The following is a 24,179-nucleotide window of genomic DNA, read 5'->3' on the forward strand; positions in this document are numbered from 1 at the left end:
GCTCAAACAGAAAGCAAATGTTTTGAGAATGATGGCAACAAATGTACAAACATGCTTGGTATACAATGGATGGATGGTGATAAGAGTTGTACGAGCCCCCAATAAAATGATTAAAATAAAGACGAAGAACATCAGTGGTGACACCTCGCCCTCTGATGAGGCTGTGAGAGTCTGCTCGCCAAATACTCGTGAGAGGAGTCTGACTTCAGTTCCGACCCCTCTCTTCCGCCGCGTCCTTACCTGATCAAAGTGGTCGAGGGCAGCGTGTAAATTGGCCAGCATGCCCGTGGGAGGTTCGGTGGTGATTTTAATGGAATTTTCCAGCAGGCCTTGCGGGATGATATGCTCACTGGGTGTCGGGGCAGACTCTGCACTCATGAAAACCCTGTAATCACTGTTGCTTCCTTGGCTCAGCCTTTCAAGGAGCTTCTCCAAGGTTCCCAGCCACTTGGCGACCAAATGGACATTCTGAAAGACAGTGTGACTTATAATTCCTGCAAAACACGTCTTTCACTTAAATTATACGAATACAGCATGTTCCTGTTCGCCGATCTGTTGCGAACCCAGGGAACCAGATTTAACATTTCTTTCATTTTCACATCCTGCGGGGGGGGGGGGGAGGGGAGATGGGGGGAGGCTAAACCGAATTGAACACCGGCACAGTCTATGCTCCAAGTCACCACAGATTGTGTTAATCACAATCTCCTCCCGACACGTTCACCTCCTTCTAACCACCCACCAGTCCCTCCAGACTGGCACATATTTTGGTGGTGGTGTTACAATTAAAACCCTATGACTGAGTCATTTCTGGGTTCATTTAGTTAGATGTAATCACTAAGACACCCCAAAGGGTCAGCTGTCCTCAGTCATCGACTTCGATGTTTCTGACAGTAAACCCTTCTACCCAGACGCCTCCTCATTCGTGTGCGGACGTGAACGAAGGCCAGGTAGAGGGGCTCGCCACCACTCTGTACCGTGTCAGTTTGCTTCCATCCTGGAATTGTCAGAAGCTGGGAGAAATATCACTCTTGGCTTGTTCTAGTTCTGATTCGCAAATCCCAGTACCAAACACCTCTGCAGCCTGGTCATTGCTACCGAGCGAGAGGCCCGAAAGGCTATGCCGCATGGCTCGGCGGCTTCGCAGGAGTTTCTGATACAGTGATCGAAACACCGCCCTCAGAGGCAGGCAACTGTGCTTTCTAACGGAGCCATTTAAGATGCTGGCAGGGGAAGGTGGTCATCATGGAAGGACTGTCCTTTGAGACAGTTCTGTTGTAAAAAGGCAGAAGCCAATTGACGGCCATTACTCCCGCTACTGCAATCTGGACCTCCCGTGGGACCGGGTTCTAAGTTCCTTTCTTCCCCGCATGCTCGCTTCTGGGTTCTTGCAGAGTGCCTCTCACGCAAGAACAAAGGCTGAATTGTTTTTATTCTCAACTGTGTCCTGTGTGTTTCACAAGACGAGGGCACCCAACCTAAACAGTTTACTCGAGGCAAATGTAAACAGATCCCAGAGTGGCTTGGGAGCTGGGCAGAAACACCCCGCACTGTTCAGTCATAGGCCGACATTAACACCGAGCCTGGGGACCAGGGCCGGCCGGATGGTGTGTCTCCCTGTACACTTGCAGCCAATCCACACCTCTGGAAAGCCACTTATTCCACCAGCGAAACACGCCTTTTCAAATCCATGATGTGAATTCCACGGACCATCTGGTGAGGGTCTGCTGCTCTGGAGCCCTGGTAGCATAGTGGGTTACATGTTGGGTTGCTAGCCACAAGGTCAGTGGTTCAAAACCAGAGCCACCCGTAGGAGAAAGGTGTCAACAGTTACAGTCTGAAACCCACAGGGGCAGCTCTACTCTGTCCTACAGGCTCGCTGGCTTGATGGCAGGAAGTTTGACAGTCTGCTGCTGTCACCACAGTGTTGTTGGAACATTGTAACGAAGGAACATTGTAACGGAGTGTGATTGTTAGCTTTTCTTTCTTGACAGCTGTTGAGTCTAAAGACTAATGAAGAGGAATCTGAGAGGAGGAGGTCTCTATTGGAGACAATGAAATGGGTGGTTGGAGAGCACTCCGTAGTTCTGGCTTTTAGTTATCATACTTCATTAAACCAGTTCGTCCACTACTAAGCCTGTAAGCGGAGGATATGGGACTGCATGACGAATTGCCTTCATCTACAACTGCCTCATGAGACCAGCAGAACTGGCTGGTGCCTGGCTATCGTCACTGCACTCTTTGATCAAAGATACTAAAGAAGAATGCTGACCAAAAGGGGGAAGATGTAAAACAGAATTTCATATTCTCATTGGCTTTAAACTTTTGGGGGCCAAGGAAGCTGACTGAACCGCTGAAACGATTGCCCCTAGGTAATCTATACCTATTAAACTGAAAATGCCCCCTGGAGTCTCTCTAACACCACACAATAGTTTAGCCTCACTAGTAAAAAACATCTCCCTTGAGTATTGTATTCTTTTAAAAGCCATCTCTATAAGGTCAAAGGGGCACTGGCAACTGGGAAGGTCATGTAGGGACCTGAGTTGATTCTAATAGAGGAAGATAAGAATACAGCTAGGAGAAGATCATCAGCACCAGACAGTGCATATGGAATCCCCTGAAAGGGGGGTGTGTTTTGCTGCGGATATTCTCAGCAACAAAAGCGCACATCAACACAAAGCTATCTGCTCCATAGTTGTCAGAGTTATCATGGACCTTGGTAAATACTAGGTCGGTACTTCCAGAGCGCTTCATCGGATGAGCACCACGGACGATTCTGGAGCTTGGTGCACAGTGAATTACCATGTGCGTGCATACAGACAGTCAGCGAGCCCTGGGAAGGAGCAACTATTCCCTGGACTGCTAGCTAACTGCGAGGTCAGCCTCCTACCATGTGCACCGCTCCACATGCAGTCACGCCAAGTTCTTCCATTTCTAAAGGGTGACCTGCATGGCTCTGTGCCTTTGTCATAGCGCCCCCAGTGGCATAGCAATTACTTGATGGATTGCTAACTGCAAGGTCAGCAGTTTGAAACCACTAGATGCTCCGCGGGAGAGAGATGCTTTAGTAAAGACCCACGGGGCAGTTTTACCCTGTCCTACAGGGTCACTATGAGTCAGCATCGGCTCGATGGCAGGGAGGCAATGAGCATATATATCTCATATGCCAACATTCATAGAATTTTATGTCAATTACAAACAATACAACAAGGTTCAATTTTGTTGGTCTTCTCTTTCTTCAAGGTTCTTGGCCCCCCTTTCTAAACCTACGTATCACTCAAAGGAATATCAGGGAGCTAGGGTGGTCGAGAATTTGAGTAGTCTCTCCCTCCAATTACTGTGTGTGTGTGTGGGTAGAGGGGCAGGGCATGTAGAAGTTGACAGAAAGTTTTATTCTAGTTTACCTATTTAGCACTATGAAAAAAAAACTATCACAGGTCTGTAATAGAGAAGCTAAAGCACATCTTTAACAATAAGTCCCTCGTGATTTTTTTTAAGGTTAAACTTGTCTTTCTGTGTGTGCCTATAAATTAAAATAACCTTTTCTTTGAGTAATAAATTCTCTTGAGCATGGGCTTCCTCCGGCTAGTCTGGGTGGGCCCTCGCGGGCACTGGAAGAAGTCTGTTCTCTCTCAGGAGATCCTCACTGCTGCCAACATGTCTCAGCAGCAAGTGCTCTGGAGCCTCTGGAAAACAAGCTCTCCCCCGACAAATGTCTGACCGCAGGAGGGGGTGCGCCATGCCAGGCCAACCCCCTAAGGTCTCCATCAAGGCCTTAACTAAGCCACTAGTTGAGTCCTTGGGTAATGCACATGGTGAATAGTCTTGGATGCTGACCCAAAGGTTGGAGGTTCGAGTCTACCCATATAGGCTTCAGAAGACATGCATGGTAATCCACTCTGAAACGCTAGCCTTTGAAAACCTTACAGCCCTTCCCCGTGACCTGTGGGGTTGCTTCACGCTTGACATCAACTGGCTCACAAACAGTTGATAGTTCATTATCACGGAAGCTGAACAGATGTGTTTAAGCAGACATAAGCCCCTGGTGTTGTAGTGGTTATGCACTTTATTACTAACGACACGGTCGGCAGTTTGAAACCACCAGCTACTCCAGGGGAGAAAGACTAGGCTTTCTACTCCCATGAAGTTACAGTCTTGGAAACCCACTGGGGAAGGTCTACCTTGCCTTAGAGCAGCGGTTCTCAACCAGTTGATTTACGACCCCTTGGGGGGGGGGGTTGAAGGACCCTTTCACAGGGGTGGCCCAATTCATAACAGTAGCAAAATTACAGTTATGAAATAGCAATGAAAATAATTTTATGGCTGGGCGTCAGCATAACATGAGGAACTGTACTAAAGGGTTGCGAAGGTTGAGAACCACTGCCTTAGCGCAGGCGTCCTCAAACTACGGCCCGCGGGACACATGCGGCCTGCCGGGGACATTTATCAGGCCCGCCGGGCGTTTCTGCCCCATTTGTTTTCTTTTACTTCAAAATAAGGTATGCGCATGGAAATTTGTTCATAGTTTTAAAACTATAGTCCAGCCCTCTAACGGGTCTGAGGAACAGTGAACTGGCCCCCTGTTTAAAAAGTTTGAGGACCCCTGCCTCGGAGGGTCACTATGAGTCGGAATCGACTTGATGGCAGCGAGTGGAGAGGCTCTGGGCAGTTTCTTCATGGATTCCGTTGTATTTCAAACAGAAGTGCCAAAAACGCATCCAACCTGGATACTAGCAATAACGCCAAGGGGAGCATTTGCAGGAAAGTGGTGGGGTGCAGCAGTGGACGGAATGCAGCTAGCTGCTAAATGCTAAACGGACCCAGATGCAAGCTCTGGCTCAGCCACAGACTTACTGGGTGGCCCTGAGGACCCCTGGGTCACTGCAAGGATCGTGTGGCTCTTCTTTACAGTGTGGATGGGCCACCCTACTCTGGCAGCTTTTGCTGTAAAGACTAGGGGTCGTGGGTGCTGTCAACTACCTAGTACAGAGTCCGGGTAGTACAGTGCTGGACATCGAATGGCCTTCCCCGATGGGCACACGTCTGAAGTGCATTCTAAGGCAGGCCTCTATTCCACTGGCTCCTGGACTCTTGTTAGAATCCCAGCTTCAAGGGGTCTACACCAGAGCACAGGGCGTTGTAGGGCACTAGCCCCATAGAATTCTACCCCTGGAAGGGAGAAGGGGTCCTTGGGTTGTGGAAAGGTTAACACACTTGGCTGTTAACAGAAAGGCTGGGGCTCTGAGGCTACCCCATAGGCACCTTGGAAGAAAGGCCTGGTGGTCTACTTCTGGAAAACCAGCCATTGACAATCCTACGGAGCAGAGTTCTCTGTCCTCGGTTACAGATGGGGTCACTGTGAGTCAGAACCAACTACCAGGCCCCTGAATTGGCAGATGGGATAAAGGGGTCATCTAACTTTTAGTGGCTTACGTTCGAAGGCAGTGAAATGAAACCTTGGTCTGGTAATGAGGCTAGTTAGAAGCTGTCAAGGTTTGTTGGGATCATGTTGAAGAAAGTGCTGTCAGCCCTACAGCCAGATGCAGATGAGAGAGACTGGCCACTCCCAGGGGTCAGCGCAACCCTATTGTCTCAACTGCCCCTGGGGTGGGGGTGGGGGTTTAGCTATCTGATAATTAGGAGCATGACAGCCTTCTTTCATTTCCAATTGTGAAGGCCTTTGGTTATAAGGCTCTGCAGGATGACAGACAGTCCCTGTCAGCATGGCCCCTTCACCAGTAGAAGAGGTGCCATCGATGTTGAGAGAACTGTCAGGGCTCAATTGCCCCAGTTAGCGGTGAAGGGCCACTCTGCTTGGGCAGGGCCGTTCTGCGAGGTCTGCTGTCCATGTGAACCGAATACTCACTTGGAGTATGACCCAGTGTCCTCCGCGGGCAGCCTTCGCCAGTGCCCTTTCTGCCACCGTCTCCTGACCTTGTCCGAGAGATATATTGTGGAATTTCCCCGAATCCATCGTAAAGCCGAGTTTCCTGCCTGCGGGAGGACACCGCACGCACGGCCGTGAGAGGAGCTGGGTTGAGAGGAGTAAGGGAAGACCAGACCAGTGTCCATCTGTGGTCACCATGCCACCTTCCCGGTCCCTTCCCCGGGGAATCTGAACTAGCCCCTGCCCTCAATAAAGGGCAGCCCCTCACAGCTGCTTCGGGGCAAGCATGAGCATGGCCTGGAGCAATCAGGCCCTCTGGTCTTACGATAATGAAGCTTTTGTGATTTTTGATAGACGGCAGCTTTGTTATTGAGCTTTAGAAGCTTGCCCGGAACGCCAAAGCCTTTCCGCCCGCATCAAAAGGGAGCAACATGTGGTAGATCTCACACATCAGTTTCATAAGGGATTGGTTCACTGGGCAAAGGCACCAGCCTTTACCTCACCTTGTGAGGCCGCATGTCAATTGCGCGGGGAGGTCGCAGCTGCATTAACCTGGCGCGCGCCGCACAGGCCCTGGGTAATAGCAAAGCGAGCACAAAGCCGCCGGGCCTTGCACAATCAAACATGCTTGCTCTAATGACCGTTATTTAGTCACGGGGGGCACTCGATTACTGGAGCATGGAGGAAATTGCCCTCTGGCCCTCATTTAGTCAAAAGGTAGGAAACAGCACAAAGAAGTGTCATTATGCCAAGCAGAGGAATGTTCCAGGCGAACATTTCTTCAGACCATAAGGTTATTATCCTCACATTTTCCCATACACCCAGCCTCGAACAAATGGAGGTGGCGGGGAAGAAAGAACACGGAGTGGACTGTGAACTCCAAGGCAGGGCCTGTGGGTGGGGGCTGAGCAGGCAGGAAGGTGGGTGGGGGCTGAGCAGGCAGGAAGCTGGGTGGGGGCTGAGCAGGAGGGAAGGTGGGTGGGGGCTGAGCAGGAGGGAAGGTGGGTGGGGGCTGAGCAGGAGGGAAGGTGGGTGGGGGCTGAGCAGGAGGGAAGGTGGGTGGGGGCTGAGCAGGAGGGAAGCTGGGTGGGGGCTGAGCAGGCGGGAAGCTGGGTGGGGGCTGAGCAGGAGGGAAGGTGGGTGGGGGCTGAGCAGGTGGGAAGGTGGGTGGGGGCTGAGCAGGCAGGAAGCTGGGTGGGGGCTGAGCAGGAGGGAAGCTGGGTGGGGGCTGAGCAGGAGGGAAGGTGGGTGGGGGCTGAGCAGGCAGGAAGGTGGGTGGGGGCTGAGCAGGCAGGAAGGTGGGTGGGGGCTGAGCAGGTGGGAAGGTGGGTGGGGGCTGAGCAGGCGGGAAGGTGGGTGGGGGCTGAGCAGGCGGGAAGGTGGCTGGGGGTTGCCCAGCAAGCCTTCTGGCCACTCACCTAGGAGCTCAAGGTCCTTAAGGGCATCTACTCCAGGAGACAGGATGAAGAACACTGGGGTGGCCGGGCCGCTTTCTTCAAAGGCTTTCACCAAATCCAACCTGGCCCCCTCTACATACTTTGCACCCAGCTTTGCCTCCACAAAATCCCTGTCAAAATAAAACATGGCAGCAGGGTTGACTTTGAGACGTGTCACCATTTGGGTAAGCTCACACCTGAGCCACAGGGAACAAATGGGCCGCGCGAGTTCTATGGGATGCCCATCAGAATCTGCACAGACGGATGCCGCTTTTTATGCATGAACGCCCTCCCTTCTCTTCTTGCAAAGCTCTGAGAAGCAGAAGCCGACGGCATGCCATTCTGGGAGGTGACCGAGACACTCCCCTGAGCCTGGCCCTGGCTCGGTATCCCCAAAGTCCCTGTCAGATTCCACCATGACTTATGAACAGTTGATTTGATTCGCCACAGTGCCCTTTTCCAGCCTGCTGGGCTTCTCATAAGTCTATGAACGCTGGTTGGGGTGCTTCTAATACAGGAAGCTCAGTTAAGCAAGGATCATTTTTCCAGCAGCCTCAGGTGTAGCAAAAAGTAAAGAGTGCAAAGAATGAGCATGTCACGTGGGGGCCCAGCAGTGGCTTCTGCAGAGGAGAAAACTGGCTCAGGTCGGATGGCGCCAAGGGAAAAGACCGGAGGCATATGAATGTCGTTGAAGAAAGAGGTGCAGGCTGGGGACATGGAGAACTGTCAGGATGGGGAATTCAAATCAGAATAAGCCTTGTATGCATTAAACAGCGTATTACCATTTAGAAGCCAAGAGGGCAGAGAAAAGGGACAATTGAACCAAGATGCACCCTGGCGGTTCTGCTTTTAAATGGTACTGGTTGGAAAGGTGTAGGACTCTGAATGTCTCCATGAAGGGAATTCATTTTGGTTTGACATGCAAAATTGTGGGAGCAAAGATGTCAGCACAAGATGAAGGCAATGGGAATTACACTTGGATAATACATGCTCCCATCCCCTGAACTCGGCGACACCCATCTCTCTCCGATGAATATGCCCGTCAGGTCCCTGTCCTCTTCCTCATGCCCAGGAAGGATGTGCTGAGTCAGCCTATGGGCCAGCCCGCGACTCAGTGTTTAGAAAACGTTAACAATAGTAGCGATAACAATAGAAAAACCTCAGCAGACACAACTTCTAATCAATATGGCTGTCAACCAGTAAGGTGGCTGCCTGCGGTTGATTCCAGTTCTTGGTGACCCCGAGGATACATCAGAAGACAATCAGCCCCACAGCGTTTTCAGTGGCTGATTTGGCAGAAGTAGGACATCAGGCCTTTCTTTTGAGACTGCCAACCTGCAGGTGTGAGAGCCATCGGCAGCGGCATCTCGACTACATCCACTGCCATCGCCACCAGCTACTTACTGTAAGCCTCCGAGACTGCGCCGCCCGGGTTAACCTGCCTTTCCAGAAATGCGGACTGGCCCACCTGAGAGCGTACGTCATTCTGTCAGGACGCAGTGCTCGCAAGATAATGAGCTTCTGTATTAAGCGTTTCTTCTTCCACTCTTGGGGTAACTTTTCTTTTTCTGGACACTCGGACTCTACCCACTTTTTCCACTGCTTGGCAGATCCTTCCACATCTCGGTCTATGCCTCGGAATTCTTCCATGAGGGCCACTGTCTGAAACGCAACAGAGGAACAGACAGGGATGCTGTGGACCATGGAGTCTGAGATTAAGTTTTGAGAATGTATCATCCTATGGAAACAAATGGTGCTGAGTGCTATTCGTTTTCTTTCCCAATTCCCTCTGTGCCTTAAGAGGGTACCTTGTTAAGAGGGTGGGGGGGGGGGGATCCCGAAGGAAATACCCGAACCAAGCTCCTTAGTTCTCTGGCCTAGCTGGGTTTGACCAGTAGGAGGTGCAGGCAGGAGACTGGAAGGCGGGCAGAGACGGGGAGGGGAGGTTTCCTTCCTCCAGCTCTCCTTGCTGGAATATGGTTGAGCAGTGACTATTTTCCTCTCCTACAAGCAACAGTTCCCATGGGCGGGCTGGCTCGCTCTCTGAACTTCATTTTTCGTAATTATGGCAACTGGCAGACTGCTCCCTCCCCTTTCTTCATCATCCCAGGTTAATCTCCTTGCCCCTCTTATCCATATTGTCAAAAAATGCTCTTCATCACCCCCTGCGGCTCTCAAGCGCTACCTATTTTCCGCTGAGACCCTGACTGATAATACAAATTCAGCTTGGAATCATGAAGTGACAGTCTAAAGAAATATTCTTTTAAAAAAATGAAAAAGAAAAAAAATCTAAAGCAAAAACAAAGGGATCACACGATTAATCCTAGTGCGTAGGAATATTTTCCCCGTAGGAAGAAGAGGAGGGCAAAGCTTAGCATCTCTGGGGACAGCATTTTAAAAGAGTCCCCGAGGTATAGTGAGGTTAAAACGTAGATCGTTTGAGTTCCCTTTTTGAACTATTTTAAAATTGTTTCAGTAGGGGAAAAAAAAGTGAGGGGGAAATGAAGGGTCCTGTAAATTCCCTCCAGCCACAGAGCAGGGCCGTGCGCAGCCTTGCTGTCGTGCAGAGCAATTGCAGACGCAGTCAGGCTAACATTTAATGCCTTGTTATTTGATCTCTCTTTGGACACATTTTAAGTTTGTTATGGTTTTTAGATTTGTTCTTTTACTTTCTTTTTGATCGAGGATTTTCTCTGTGTTACTTTGTTATTATTGTTAGATTTGGGGGAGGCTTTTTGGGGTATGTTTTTGTATATAAAATGAAGGATAAGTAAATCTACAGAGACAGTAACTGGTTTCTTGGAGGAATGGTCGTGGAGGTTGTGGGGCATGTCAGGCTAGTAACAATGAGGACAAGAAAGAAGAATATACTCTAAAATTGATCATGGTGGTGATGGTACAACCTTAATATGACTGAACTACTGAATTTTATGATATGTAAATTTTATTTTTAGTTTTTAAAATTACGTTCCAGTAGTTTTAATATTTATTTAAATAAATAGATCATTTTATTGGGGGTTCTTACATGTATTGTAACAAACCACACATCCGTCATCTCAAGCAGACATGTTACAGTTATTGGCATTGACGATTTCCAAACGTTATCTTTCTTCTTGAGCCCTTTGATATCAATTTTTCTCCCCCCATTCTCACCCTGCCATCCACACAAACCCTTAATATGTTATGTATTGTTATTATTTACACATATCTTACACTGTCCATTCTAGCCCTTCACCTACTATCCTGGTGTTCTTCCCATGAGGGGGGTTATTCTGCCGTCATTGCTACCCATTCCCCTGACCCTCCCCCTTTCTCCCCTTATCCTACTGGAATCATTGCTCTCATTACTGTTCCTGAGGGGGTTTGTCGTTCTTGAATTCCACATATTGAAAGCTCTCATCTGTGCCACTGTCTGTACACAGCTCTAGCAGAAATTGTGAGATTGGGCTGTGATCTTAATAGTGGGGTGAGGGGAGGATTAAAGAATCAGAGAAGTATTGTGTATTTTGTTGGTACTACACTGCCCCCTGGATGCATTGCTCCTTCATGCAACCCCACTGCTCAGGAATGTCCACTTATCCATGGTTGGGCTCTGGGTCTCTAGCTTGACCCCCGTCTCCATCACTTCAATGAGGTTGTTTATTTTTGGAATTCTGATGTCTGTCCCTGTTGACACCTCATGATAACACATGCTGGTGTGCTTCTTCCATGTGGGCTTTGTTGCTTCTCTGCCAGAGGGCCAGTTGTTTGACTTCAAGTTTTTAAGACTAAAGATGCTATATCTTTTGATAGCCAGGCACCATCTGCTTTCTTTACATTCGTTTATTGTACACGCAGTTTGTCTTCAGCAATCGTGTCAAGGTGATGAGCATTTCCCAGTGCCACATTATTAGAACAAAGTGTTCTTGTGTTGAGTCCATCCACTGCCTCAAAGTATAGCCATATAAATATATGTACATAGACCAATATCCCTATTGTTATACATGAATATATTTACATATGTATACCTCTATGTTTATACCTCTGTAAATAGTTTTGCTTCCTAGTTCTTTCCTCTATTTCCTTTTATCTTCCTCCTGTCCCACTTTCATGTTCACCCCTTGTTTGCCTCTCAGTGATTCCTCCGACTCAATTATGGCTGCCTCCCTGGTTGTTCTCCTGTCCATGACCTTGTTTGCTCACCACTCCCTCCCTGCCCCCCACGCCCCCAACCACCTCCTTTAACCCAAGGTTCCCATCAGTCCTGCTGCTTCCTCCTCAGGCTTGGTTCTCATGCCTATCTTATATAGACAACTTTTATGTGAATTATATGCCAACTAAACTATTACAATGAAAAGAAAAGAGTGCCAAGATAGAAAACAATAAAATCTTCTGGGGAAAAAATGCAATCAGGTTTGAAAACTGAGGCTGATGCGTGGCATGACTGTCATTTTTTTCACACAACATTGTTTGGTTCAAATATTTCGCAGTGAGATTAACTACTACGTTCTATAAATTTTAAAATCCTATTTAGAGAAAGTAGATGTATGTCTATAGAGATACAGAGGCATAGCTAAAAAATCAGATTCAAATACATGGAAAGAAATTCATTTATACTCCTATTTTGTTGGAGGTCCTGACATAGTTATAATTACTTTAATTTTAGAAGAAAAAAGAGGTGAAAAGTTAGTCAGCATAATCTACAATGGAAAGATTAAAATCAAAGAGCATCACGTTACATAGCACATCTCTACACTTAAAACGGCTCCTGGTGTATGATGCGTATTTTTGTGAACTACATTTCCCCTACTAAGAGACATGAGCTTTGAAATATGATTTAGAAATTAAAAACGATTTCCCCCGTACCTTAATGGCACTCCAGGACTGAGTCGTCAGAAAGTCCACAGGGCTCGGGTAAGCAGGCTCCACTGTGAATCGAAGCAGGAAATCCAACTCAAGGGCATCGATCTCTCTCTTCCTCAACAAGATCTTGAGAGTACACAGAGTGAAAATTGCGAAGGGTCATTTGGTTTGCAGGAGATGCACAACACAGGAAGCGATAGATATCCTTTACTATGCAGGCTGAACAGGTGGACACCAGGGTGCTAAGGACAACTATCTGTTGCTCCATGGTTGAAACGAGACATTTCAGATTTTGCTAGTGAGCTCGTAATTATTCACAAAATGCTAACAGAAAATAATTACCAAAACGGATTTATCCCAATTCTAACATCTATGTAGCAAGGTCTTTGATAAGCTTTCACATGTAGTCTATTGCTAGATCAAACTTGTCTTAAAACTGTATGTTAGCGGGGAGCGGGGAGGGATGGGGAAAGAGAGGACCTGATGCAAAGGGCGTAAGTGGAGAGCAAATGCTTTGAAAATGATGAGGGCAAAGAATGTACAGATGTGCTTTATACAATTGATGTATGTATATGTATAGATTGTGATAAGAGTTGTATGAGCCCCTAATAAAATGTTTAAATAAATAAATAAATAAAGTTAAGATAAGAAACAAAAAAAACCCTGTGTGTTATTCCTGATAAAGGAATATTATACACTGACTACAAGATGTATGAAAAACATTTTCTGAAATGTGAGGCTATATTGAGAATGAGAAATTATCTGACAGATAAAACTAAATCCCTGTTTCCCAAGGTGAGCAAGTCAGCCAGTACGGGTTCTAGAATTACCCAGGGCGCAGCTTCAAAGACAAATACCAATCCTTTGCCCTGGATTATGGGCGAGCACACAAAAATACTTAATCGCAGGGAGGTCCTGACTAATTTTTATTTCCTTGAAAAGGGACCGATAGGCCAAATAAATTTGGCAACCTATGAACTAAGCAGTCAAGTACATCAAGATTGAACTAATCTTGAAACACTGTGGTTATAAATACCAAGCCCAGTCACTGTCCTCCTATGGATTCTGATGCACGGCAGTGCTAGAGAGGGTTCCTGAACCTTTACATCTCTACAGGCGTTCACAGCCTCACCTTCCTCCTGTGGGACCGGCTGGTGGAGCTGAACCATCAACCTGAGGCAGCCCAAGGTCTAACCCATAGCACCACCAAGGTTTTAAATTATAGAACTGATAATAAGTCCATGGTGATTTTGGGGGACACCACCGAGGCAGCATCCTAATTTCCAAATGGAAGTTATAACACATATCATTAAAAAACCCAAATAACATTTTTGAGTGTTATACCTTTATGAAAATGTGGATGTCAAATGAATTATGGTCTTAGCATGCATTAAAATATTTGATTTATTGGAAAATTAGTTTTTCTTAACTCAATGTAATGTATTACAACAAAGAAGGACTTGTTCAGAGAAATCTACCTCATAGGGACCCTATATAGGGCCCCCAGACTGTTGATCTTTATGGGAGCAGATAGCTTCTTCTTCCTTCTACCGAGTGGCTGGTAGGTTTGAACTGCTAATCCGCTGGCCTTGTGGTAAGCAGTCCAACACTTACTCAGCAGGGAAGTCTGGACTCCCACCCACAGAGACACAAAGATTTAATTTATGCAGACTGTCATGATCTTAGATAGGTTCGATTCATCCATGACTTTCTGTTTTAAATAGATGCACATGCATGTGTGTACACATTACCCACAGTAACTCCTGGAAATGTGTGTAAAATATTTACTGTTATGAGAAATTTGTATTTAAAATATTTCACTTTGCAATACTGTGCTATTTAATCTCATACATTATAAAATACCTACATGCATATATTTTTATAGAACCCAAAGAAATCTATAAAAACCAAAGTGAGTAAGTGAGAGAGAGAGAGGGAGAGAGAGAGAGAGAGAGAGAGAGAGAGAGAGAGAGAGAGAGAAGCCATTGTGAATATTGTCAGTAGACACTTCCGAAGCATCTTCTGTGTGCAAGGCACTTTGGAGGGCCCAAAAAGGCTAGGACAGAGACTGTCCTTCCTAGGCTGGCTGGAATTGTCATCAAGAGCTCTGAAGCAAACTAGTTAATTAAAGGACACATACTTTTTCCATTAAGGAAAGGGACCCTAATTGCTTTTCTTCTCAGGCGCATATTTATTTCAACAAAACCTTTCGCAGAACACCATGGGAAAGAGACAGAAGGGAAGCGGGTCTAACTGAGGATAGGGAGGTAAAACCCGGAGTGCCCTTGGCCCATTCACTATCTCCTGAAGAAACGCCAAGGAGCTCTTGGGACCACTAACTTGGATGAATCACCCTGATCTTGAAGCAGCTTCTGCTGGTACCTAGGTGGTTTTCTGCAGGGCTTGAGAAGCAAAGGAGAATCTCCTCTCTCCTAGTCTTTAGGGCGACAGTGGTGGTGGCCGCTCAACATGCATGACGCCTCCAAACCAGTGAGGCGTGGTGCAGGAGAAGCATGTCACCTGCCCATGTCCCCGTGGGAAATGCAACATCTCCTTGTGGCATCAAAGCCTTTGTGCACGGTGTCAATGGCTCTGTCAGCAGAAGTCGATTCTATAAAAGGCAGAGGGGTGCAGTTTTGGTTCAGGGTTTCCTGACCTGGAAGGCCATCTGGGACAGGAAGGTGAGCTTGTCCTTCTCGAACAGCGCCTGGCTGGTGTGCAGGAAGACGGCGTGAGTGATGGCCTCCGTCAGCTGGGAGACGCGCTCCTGCAGGTCCTCCACCTTGGCAGCCTGCTGGATGGCTCTGAGGAACAGCGTGGTGAAGGCCTGCAGGATTTAATGCAACTGTTAGAGGGTGCAAATGGGTGCTTGGAGGTCTAGCTTGCTCCAGAGACACAGGGATAGACAGGGAGGAAAAACAGGATGTAATTTTTGTGACACTGGCAACAATGTCACAGTCATCTCCACTTTCTGCATACAAAGCTGTAAAATCATTGAGAAGCCACTCCCCAACCACCTAACCTTTTCTTGAATCACAAATCAAATGGTAATCAAATTGATTGACTCATAGCGACCCTACAGGCCAGGGTAGCCCTGCCACTGTGGGTTCCCGCAACTGTAGCTCTTGACACCAGTAAAAAGCTTCATCTTTCTCCCTTGGAGCGGCTGGTGATTTCAAACTGATCTTCCCCCCAACACGTACATATCCCACGGCACCACCAGGGATTGAGTAAAAGCAGACGCAGTAAGAATGTGAGGCATGTGTTCCAATTCCAATTTCTCCGCAAGTTCTGAAAGCCTGTTAGGAAGGATCTCCTCTGGAACCTGGGACCGCCCATGTATCTGTGCTGTCATGTGTATCAGCAGTTTCTACCTTCATGTTGTAAGAACTCATCGTCTGCAGGACACAGCACATTTGCATTTCCATTCACGTTTCAGTCTAAATTATGCCTCTTATGAAGAAATTTGTATGGGAGCAAGTCTTTTATTTCTATTGGGTAAATACCTGGAATAAAGTTGCCGGGTTTTATAGTAAATGTGTGATTGGCATCATGAGAAACAAACTGGTTTTTACCACTTGGCATTTCCAAGAACAATGTAAGAGAGCCGCAGTGACTCCTTAGCCATGGCAGGGAGTCTTCTACAATGTTAGCCATCCTAGTGGGTTTATGGCATGTGACTCTGGATCGTAGCTAACTGTGGAGAGCATGGAGAAGAACGGTAATTCCAGCGCCCTTGATTGTGGTCACGTGAGATCTGAGCACAGACCACAGGCAGTGGTGGAAGAGGCCAGGGCAACACCGCACGGTTCACAATCCGAGAAGGCGTGTGCCTGGGTGCTAGCCTGCACTACGCTGACTGAATCTGCAAGCTGAGCAGATTTCCTCAGAGCTGGACCATTCGAAGAAGAGCTCACCTCTGGGTTGGAGGAGGGCTCAAGGGCAACTTGTGAATGCAGATGACACAACCTTACTTTCTAGAAGCAAGGAGGCCCTGAAGCTCTTACCAACAGAGATCAAAGACCAGGTACCGTTTAGATTACAGTCCACATAAGGAACACAAAAACCCTTCTGATCAGACCGACAGACAATATCGTGACAAGTGGAGAAAAGCTTGAAGTTATCCACGCTCGTGGGGCACCAGCCAAGAAATCAAAGGAGTTATCACCGTGGGCAAGACCGCTGCAGAAGACCTGTCTTAAGGTTGCAAAGAGCAAACGTTGCTGTGAGGACTGCAATGGGCTTGACCCAATCCATGGTGTTTTCACATCCTCATAGCATCTGTGAAAGATGGATCATGAAGGAGGAAGACCAGAGAATGGATGGATTTAAATTACAGCGTTGGCGAAGAAGATTGAAAAGTACCACAGACTGCTAGCACAGCCAGCCAATCTGTCTCAGAAGATGCACCACCAGAACGCTCCTGAGAGAAGAGGCTGGCTGCCTAAGTCTGATACACTTCGGAGAGATCAGTCCGTGGAAAAGGATATGATCGGCAAAGTCGAGGGCCAATGAAAATGAGGACGATCCCAACACGGTGGACTGACACAGTGGCTACAATGGGCTCAAACATAAAAACTGTAATTATAGTACAGGGCCGGGCACTGTTACGTCCTGTTGTACAGAAGGTTGCTCTGGGTCAGAACCTACTTGACAGCACCTTACGGCAACAACAATATTGCTTATTGTAATGTCTCGGGTTCCTGTTTTGCATTTCTCTAATGGATGTTGAGCATTTAAAAAATGTGTTTATGGGCTGTGCGTATGGTCCATGCAATAAGACACATCTTCTCAGAGGAGATGTCTGCTTAAATCATTTATCCTTTTTAGTTGGGTTATTTGCTCTATCATTAGGTGGTAGGAGTTGAGTTCTTGCCAGATATAAGTATTGTGGGCCTACCCCACCTCCAGTCGGTGCTTGTCTTTTCATTTTCTTAACTGTCTTTGAAGACTTCTTAATTTGCTAAGGATGGGTTTACTAGAGCTTCTCTTGGATCAAAAGGAAGCCACAGCTTGAAGCTTTTCTCTCTTTCTCGCTCTCTATTTTTGAATCCTAGAATTATTTTTAATTTCTTGACTTCTTTGGAGTTAACTTTGTGTCTGGGTGATATAATAATAATGGTCAAGGTTCATCTTATTCCAAGTGGTTGTCCAGCTGTCCCACACAATTGTTGTGAGAATCCACCCCCCTCACATGCACACCCAATTAAATAGATTGTCTATAATCAATTAATGACAGAGTCTATTTCTGGACTTTCTATTTGGCTTCACCCATATATGTATATATTTAACTTGAGGCCAAGACCATGTTGCCTTGATCAGTTTAAAACCGGAACTCACTGCCATAAGATCCCATGGGACCGGGTAGCACTGCCCTGTGAGTTTTCAAGACTGTAACGGTTTACAGGAGTAGAAGGCCTTCGGTTGGCTTCCCCAAATCAAACAATAGTCTGGGCATCCTCAACCGGCTCAGATTGTCTTCCTTTAAACATTGAGTTTGGCAGGAACTGAGGATGGGGAATGTCGCGAAAGGCAAGCTTAGAGTGATGTGTGGGTGAGCGAAGGCGTCCAAATGAAATGCTCATAGGACAGACCTTGTTCCCCTCAAAGAACACACAGGTGCCTTGTTGTGATGGGAAAAAAAAGTCATTGATGTAATTTTGCTGGCCTTTTTCTTGGCAATGCAGTTTTCAATGTTTTTTTTTTTTTTAAAAAACGTCTTTGTACTCAATCCCTGTGACTGTCATTGTCCTGTGGCATTCGAAAAAATACCACCCCCACCTCCCTGAACAGCCACATAACCTCCTGAGATGACCATTCTACCTCGAATTTAACTAGCAGAGCCGGTCCGCTCAGAAGCCACTGCTCAGAAAGCACCTTGTTTTTGAAGGTGCCTTTGCAAGACTACGACAAGTGCATCACTGAGGGAGCTTGGCTGCAGTCCCTCACTGATTGGAGACCTATTTGCACACTGGAGCCCTGTAGCAAGCTTTTCTGATTGACCCCTGGGTTGAACCCTAGCTCGCCGAATTTGCATCTGCTGTCCCGCAGGCAATGCAATTCGTCAAGTTTTTTGCACTGGGTGAAATGATCATCTTTTTTCTCTTTTACTCTGTTGATGTGGTGAATTTCATTGCATGAGTTTTAAATGTCCAATTAGCTCATATTTCTGGAATAAATACTTGGTCATCATTTATGGTGTTTCGTAAATGGCTGGATTCAGTTTATCCATCTCTTCTGGAGAGTTCTGCACTTGTGTGTGTGAAGAGTATACTCTGTGGGTTTCTTGTAATGCCTTAGGCTGATTTTGGTACTTGGGTACCAAATACCTGAGTACTACTGATTTGCTTACCTGATCCCCCACCCCACCCCCAACCCCCGGCCCATACTGTTGTTCGCCTAAAATCTAACCACATTTCTCGAAAGTTTTGTTAGGAGTAAAATACAAATGTACTGGTCTACCACATCAATAGTTTAGATGCCTTCATATAATTGCATAGGAAAATTCCTGACTTCATTCTGTTACTGTTTTACAGACTAGTTTTCGTCTGAGCTGCACAGACTGACCACTTAAAAATGCATTTCGTGAGTACTTCTGGAAGTTGAACTCCTGACCTTGGAAATGCTCTCAGCCTGTTCAGCATTACCTTCAAGGAGAATTGATAGATGGGGTTGATTTTCCTGAGGTCACTGGTAACAAAGTAGAGGAGGGATGCTCTCGTCGCCACTGGTCTGTAACATTCTCTGGCCTGGTTGATTTGGGTTTCATTTCCTTTGGCTTCCGTCACCTATGTCGGGATTAAAACAAACCCTACACATAGCCAAGTGCTAGACAGGACACAGCACAAATGAACAACTATTCTATCAAAAGAGGTGACACGAATAGTATCTACCTTTTTCAGATTTTTGTTTCTGAGTTTAAAATTTCCACATTTTTTTTCTTAAACTGAGTTGTCTGGCTACAGATTAAACATGTCTGGTTGCTTTTGGTTGTACGAATTTGTTCCTGAGAAATGTCACCTTCCTCCTCCCTCCGCTCTCTCTTTCAGGGGTTAATAACCCAGATCTATCACCTCTCAGGGATGGCTCTTAAAAGTCTGCTGGGTCAACTCAATGACAACAACTTTATGAGTCAACCAGGTATACACAAGCAGCCAAGGTCAATAACATATGCAGTAGCTGAGTTTACCACAAATCAAAAACCTTCGTAACAAGACTCTCATGAGTGACTAATTCTGAATTTGCAGCAGATCTCCCGGAGGCTCCTGTGTCTCCTGTTAGTTTCTCTGGGTCTCCGGGTATATTCAGGTGGAGAGTTAAAACATTGAAAACGTACATCCCCAGTACCCAACCTATGATTCAAGGCACAAACATCCATCTCTTTTATACTGGGCCACTGATGCTTCTACAGCTTCCCTAAAATTAGGTACTCCCCCCACCATTTTCTATGGACTTGACCCATCGTATTTGAGTATAAGAGGAACTACCAAGAATGCAGGGAAGTGAGGGCAGCCTCTCCACGAGGATATATTAAGAAGATAGAGAGAGACATTATAAGAGGCGAGTAGAAGGTCACTTCAAAGCTAAAGCCTAATTTAGTTCATTGCTCCAATCTTTACCACCACAGAAGCCACCTAGAATTCAATGACTTTGAAAGGCTGGCGGGATTTGTGATTCCATTTCCTCGCTTAAGTTAAGACAAAGATATTGGATTGTGGTGACACAGGCTCCGCTGGGTAATTAATAGACTATCCAGTAATGAGGGCATTCCAGAAAGCAAACGAGGTCTCTTCTCCTTTGGAAACAGTGGACGTTTCGGCGATCATGGCCAACCGTGAGCATGCCACCAGGCACACCGTGCATGAGGCATATTGGGACACTCGGTGGCCAGTCAGCAGGACGCCTGTCCAATGGACACTGTGACGGGCTTTTAGGAAACGTCAGTTTCGCAGGGAGAATAATGCACGAGGACAGCAGGAGACCAGCCCTGGGCTCAGCCGCCACTGAAGGCCGGTAAACAACACTCCAGCTCAAAGTATTTCTTTGAAATGTACAATGGGCCCGGAGACCTGCAGCGAGCCCGCAGGATGTCGTGCACCAGCGCTGGATGCTGAACGCTTTTAGATTTTAAATCATAGAAGCCAGCAGGCTACAATTTTCTTCACATTTGGTTACTTACTTAGAGAGAGCGAGAGAGAGAGAACACAAACAGAGCCGGATGCAGTCTCATTCGAACGGCTGGATCACAGGTGAATTAGCACAAGTTGGAGCATGCCGATCTCCATTCAGGAGGAGCCCTGGTGGCACAGCGGTGAAGCACTTACCTGCATCAGCTGGAAGGTTGATGGTTCTAACTACCCAGAGGCTCTGGGGGGAAAAAAACCTGGAGAGCTAGTTTCCTAAATAGTACAAATTAGAAAACACTATAGGTAGTGCTGCTCCGTCACATCGAGTCCCAAGACAGTAGCATCTGCATCCAGGATTTCAGGTAGTCCCATATTCAAGGAAACGTGATTAAGGGAACCAAGTTCTCCAAGTTAGTCTTGGCGACATTTCTGAGCTCGATGAGGCTTTACCCTGGACATTTCATGGGAATAGAACGCACGGGCTCCTCGGTCCCTCCTACCTGGCGCTCTATCTCTGCTGCCGTGGCTTTTGTGGTCTCCAGGCTCTCCACCAGTTGGGTGTCGTCTAAAAAGCTTCCCTCGGCTGCCGACAGGCGACGCAGGAGGTCGTCCTCCAGTTGCTTCAGCTCAATCTTAAAGTCGTTCTGCTGCTTGGTCAAAACCAGCTGGTAGAAAATAGCGATAGGGCAGATTTTTAAAAATACCATATAAAGAAGGTCATTGGGTTTTTGTTGCTGAGGTAAAACAGAAACCAGTTCAACAGTGTCTACATGTACAGCTCAGTGACATTGAATCCATTCTTCAAGTTCAGCATCCATCCTCCTCCTCGTCTGAAAGATCCCATCAGCAGTAGGAAGGCACTGCTCCTACATGGCTTTGCTAACCTTTCGAGTTGTAAGCAGATGTTTTCAGTAGCATCTCTTTAACCAAAGAGTTCATAGAATCAGTAAATCAAGAAATGTGAAATACATAATATTAAGACCAAACCAGTACCTTAAAATAGTTCTTAAAAAAAAACCTAGAAGGCACACTAAGAGCAAGTAGCACTCAAGGATTCAGAATAACATTTATCATAATTATCTAGTATCATAAACCTATAGGAATAATCTATTTGAAGTTACAGCATAGCGCTTTAACATTTGAGATAGGGATTCGTTGTTATTCTGAAGCTGTCGCATCTGAAATCTGTAAACCAGCAAATTATTTTTTAACTTGTCCATCAAAGAAATATACCACTTTAATTTTCAAATGCAAAAGAAAGTTGGACATACATCTTGTATATATTTTAAACTGTGTGAAGTTATATGGTCTATTTTAAAATAATATTATTTATCTGTAATAATATTTTAATAATATTATTTCTCTGTACCTTATCTTTTATTCCTGATTTATCCTGTGGAGAGATATAGCTGCAGCAGGTTTTCTTGTTGTTGTTGTTCATCTTCTCTACGGTCCTCTGCTTCTAGGCCACTGTGTTCTGTGCTTCTATCTTAACTACTGCCTTCTTTCTACATTTTTAGGCTTACCTTTTTCTTGTTTTATGTATTCAACAATAAATTTAATTAAGTTAATCCTATTTGTTAGTAAATACATTTAAATCCATAAATAGTTCTTTAAATATTAATTGTAACAAGTTATGAAACAATTACCTTTTCCAATCTTACTTTAAGGTTTCCATTTTTAATTCTTCTGCCTTGACTAAATTGATTTATGATCACCTATACTTTCCCTGGGCCCACTCCTGCCTCTATCATCCTTGTGCTCAATAACCGGTATGTTTCTTGGCTTGTGCTTGTCCTGTGTGTTGTCCCAACTTCCTAGAATTTACCAGTTACCATGGAATCAAGTCTGACCCACTGGCAACCCTACATGCCTCATACAGCTGTGCTCCACGTGGAGTTTCATGGTGATCTTCTGAAAAGTCGGTCACCAGGCTTCTTCCAAGAGGCTCTCCTTTCAGTGAGTGGCCAGCAGCGTTAATCATGCATGCCACCCCAGGGGTTTAGGGTGGAACTATTTGTTAACTTTTCACATGCATCCTCACTCTCTGGGTTACAAGGTAGGCTGCTACCTGCCAGGTGAGTCCACAACCACCAGCCACTAGAAGAGAGAAAGAGGCGGTTTCCCACTGCCCTAAGGGTTCGCAGGCTTGGAAAGCCCAGTGGGGGGTAGGGGGGCAGTTGTACTCTGTCCTGGAGGGTCACTATGAGTCGGAATCAACTCAGCAGAGGGGAGTTTGGTTTGGTGGCTAGCGGGATCCTAGCACAAAGCAGGTGTTTGAGAAGTGTTGGATGATTTAGAGGGTTTTTTTACCTTAAGTTTCTCCAAATCTGGCCTTTCCAGACTGACCACCTCTGCCAGCAGCTGGGCCTCCAGTCCATCCTCCGTGACTGTGAAATTGAGGAGCGTCGTCTGAGCTTGCAATTCTGGTTTATAGTGAGGATTTGCCAGTTTCGTGTGAAGGATAAGGCGAAAGTTCTCGTTAAATTCACATTCTTTATCTCCAATCTTGATATACCTGAAAAGGTCATAGCGGAGAGATGCCCATGTGTCGTATTTGATAGGAAGGTGTCATTCATTCCATTACTATATGACAATTAGGCCCCTGGTGAAAAGACCAGGTGATTTGGGATGTTTCCACTGTTCCCGGTCCAGTAAATGTAGGAGGCATGGTCGTACCATTCATTCCAAGCCTAGCTCTTTGGGCTTCCTCATATGTGAAAACGTGGTAGAAAGCATACTTTCCTGTGTCACTGTCAGAATTCAGTACAACAAAGCACATAAGGGACATAGAATGAACAAGTGTTCGCTTCCTTTGCAGTTTGCATAATTAAAATGACACTCTGGCCAGTGGTCTCACTAAGTTGGTTCTGACTCCCGGAGACCCCGTTCAGAGCACCCCCACTGTCACAGTGAGCCCCACAGGGTGTTCAAAGGCTGAGCTCTCGGGAAGCGCAGCAACAGTGCTTCCTTCCAAGGCTCTGCTGGGTGAACTAACGCTGAGCATGTCACCATGAGCACCCCCCCGCCCCCGGGGTCCCACACGTAAACACTGGCATTCTTCCAGAATAAAAGAAAACGGAGGTGCCTGCTATTTGAGGAGCTTTCATAGCGTTCATGGACAAGCTCCATTATCCCTTCATTCCATTTACCCATGAACTTCTTGGAGCTCCCCCACGTATGTTGTTGTTTGCTGCCTTTGAATCGGTGCTGGAGCAACACAATCCCATGAACCGCAGAACAAAACCCGGTCTGCTTTTGTGCCAACGTCAGTCTTTGAGCCCGTGTTGCAGCCACTGGGTCAACCTATCTTGCTGAAAGTCTTCCCCGTTTTTGTCCCTGACTCTCTACTTCACGAAGCTTGATGTCCTCTTCAGAGTACAACATTTCACACCCGGATTCACTCATTCTTTAATTTAGTCAATAAATAAATACGTAACAAGTGACTGTCCTACTGTGCGGCGAGTAGATAAAGAACAAAGATATGCCTGAGTTTTTAAAATGGCAAAGGATATGAAGAGGCATTTCTTCAAGGAAGCTAGACAAGCACACAATGAACACATGGACAAGGGTTTACCTTCATGATAACAGCCTTATTCCAGGTAAGGAGCCCTGGTGGTATAGCGGTTACACGTTGAGCTGCTCACCACAAGGTCAGCGGTTCAAAACCAGGACTTCCTAGACCCACCCGAAGTTAGCCTTGTTTGCAGGCGGGGCCAGTTCTGTTGTGTCCTACAGGGTCGCCATGAGTTGGAATCGACACAATGGCAGTGAGTTTGTTCTAAATGAAGTTGCATTCCGAGGTTCTGGGTGGACACATCTTTCGTAAGAAGGCACTGTTCAGCTCACTAAGCGTGCCAAAATGTTGCGTGCTGCCTGTGTGCATGAAAA

The 24,179-nt window shown here is 46.5% G+C and overlaps 1 protein-coding gene across 1 annotated transcript in view; it reads right to left on the reverse strand.

Moving 5' to 3' along the window:
- DNAH11 (dynein axonemal heavy chain 11) overlaps positions 1-24,179 on the reverse strand; it is a 319,324-nt gene that overhangs the window by 27,921 nt on the left and 267,224 nt on the right. Inside the window, exons 66-74 of the mRNA XM_075557332.1 lie at positions 22,602-22,806; positions 20,789-20,953; positions 18,810-18,950; positions 14,819-14,989; positions 12,166-12,288; positions 8,789-8,982; positions 7,303-7,451; positions 5,864-5,991; positions 241-468 (exon numbers count right to left, since the gene is read on the reverse strand). Of these exons, the coding sequence (XP_075413447.1) occupies positions 241-468; positions 5,864-5,991; positions 7,303-7,451; positions 8,789-8,982; positions 12,166-12,288; positions 14,819-14,989; positions 18,810-18,950; positions 20,789-20,953; positions 22,602-22,806 (1,504 nt within the window). The remainder of the gene's footprint in view (positions 1-240; positions 469-5,863; positions 5,992-7,302; positions 7,452-8,788; positions 8,983-12,165; positions 12,289-14,818; positions 14,990-18,809; positions 18,951-20,788; positions 20,954-22,601; positions 22,807-24,179) is intronic.

The sequence above is a fragment of the Tenrec ecaudatus genome, chromosome 9, assembly GCF_050624435.1.
Source record: "Tenrec ecaudatus isolate mTenEca1 chromosome 9, mTenEca1.hap1, whole genome shotgun sequence".
Classification (NCBI taxonomy): domain Eukaryota; kingdom Metazoa; phylum Chordata; class Mammalia; order Afrosoricida; family Tenrecidae; genus Tenrec; species Tenrec ecaudatus.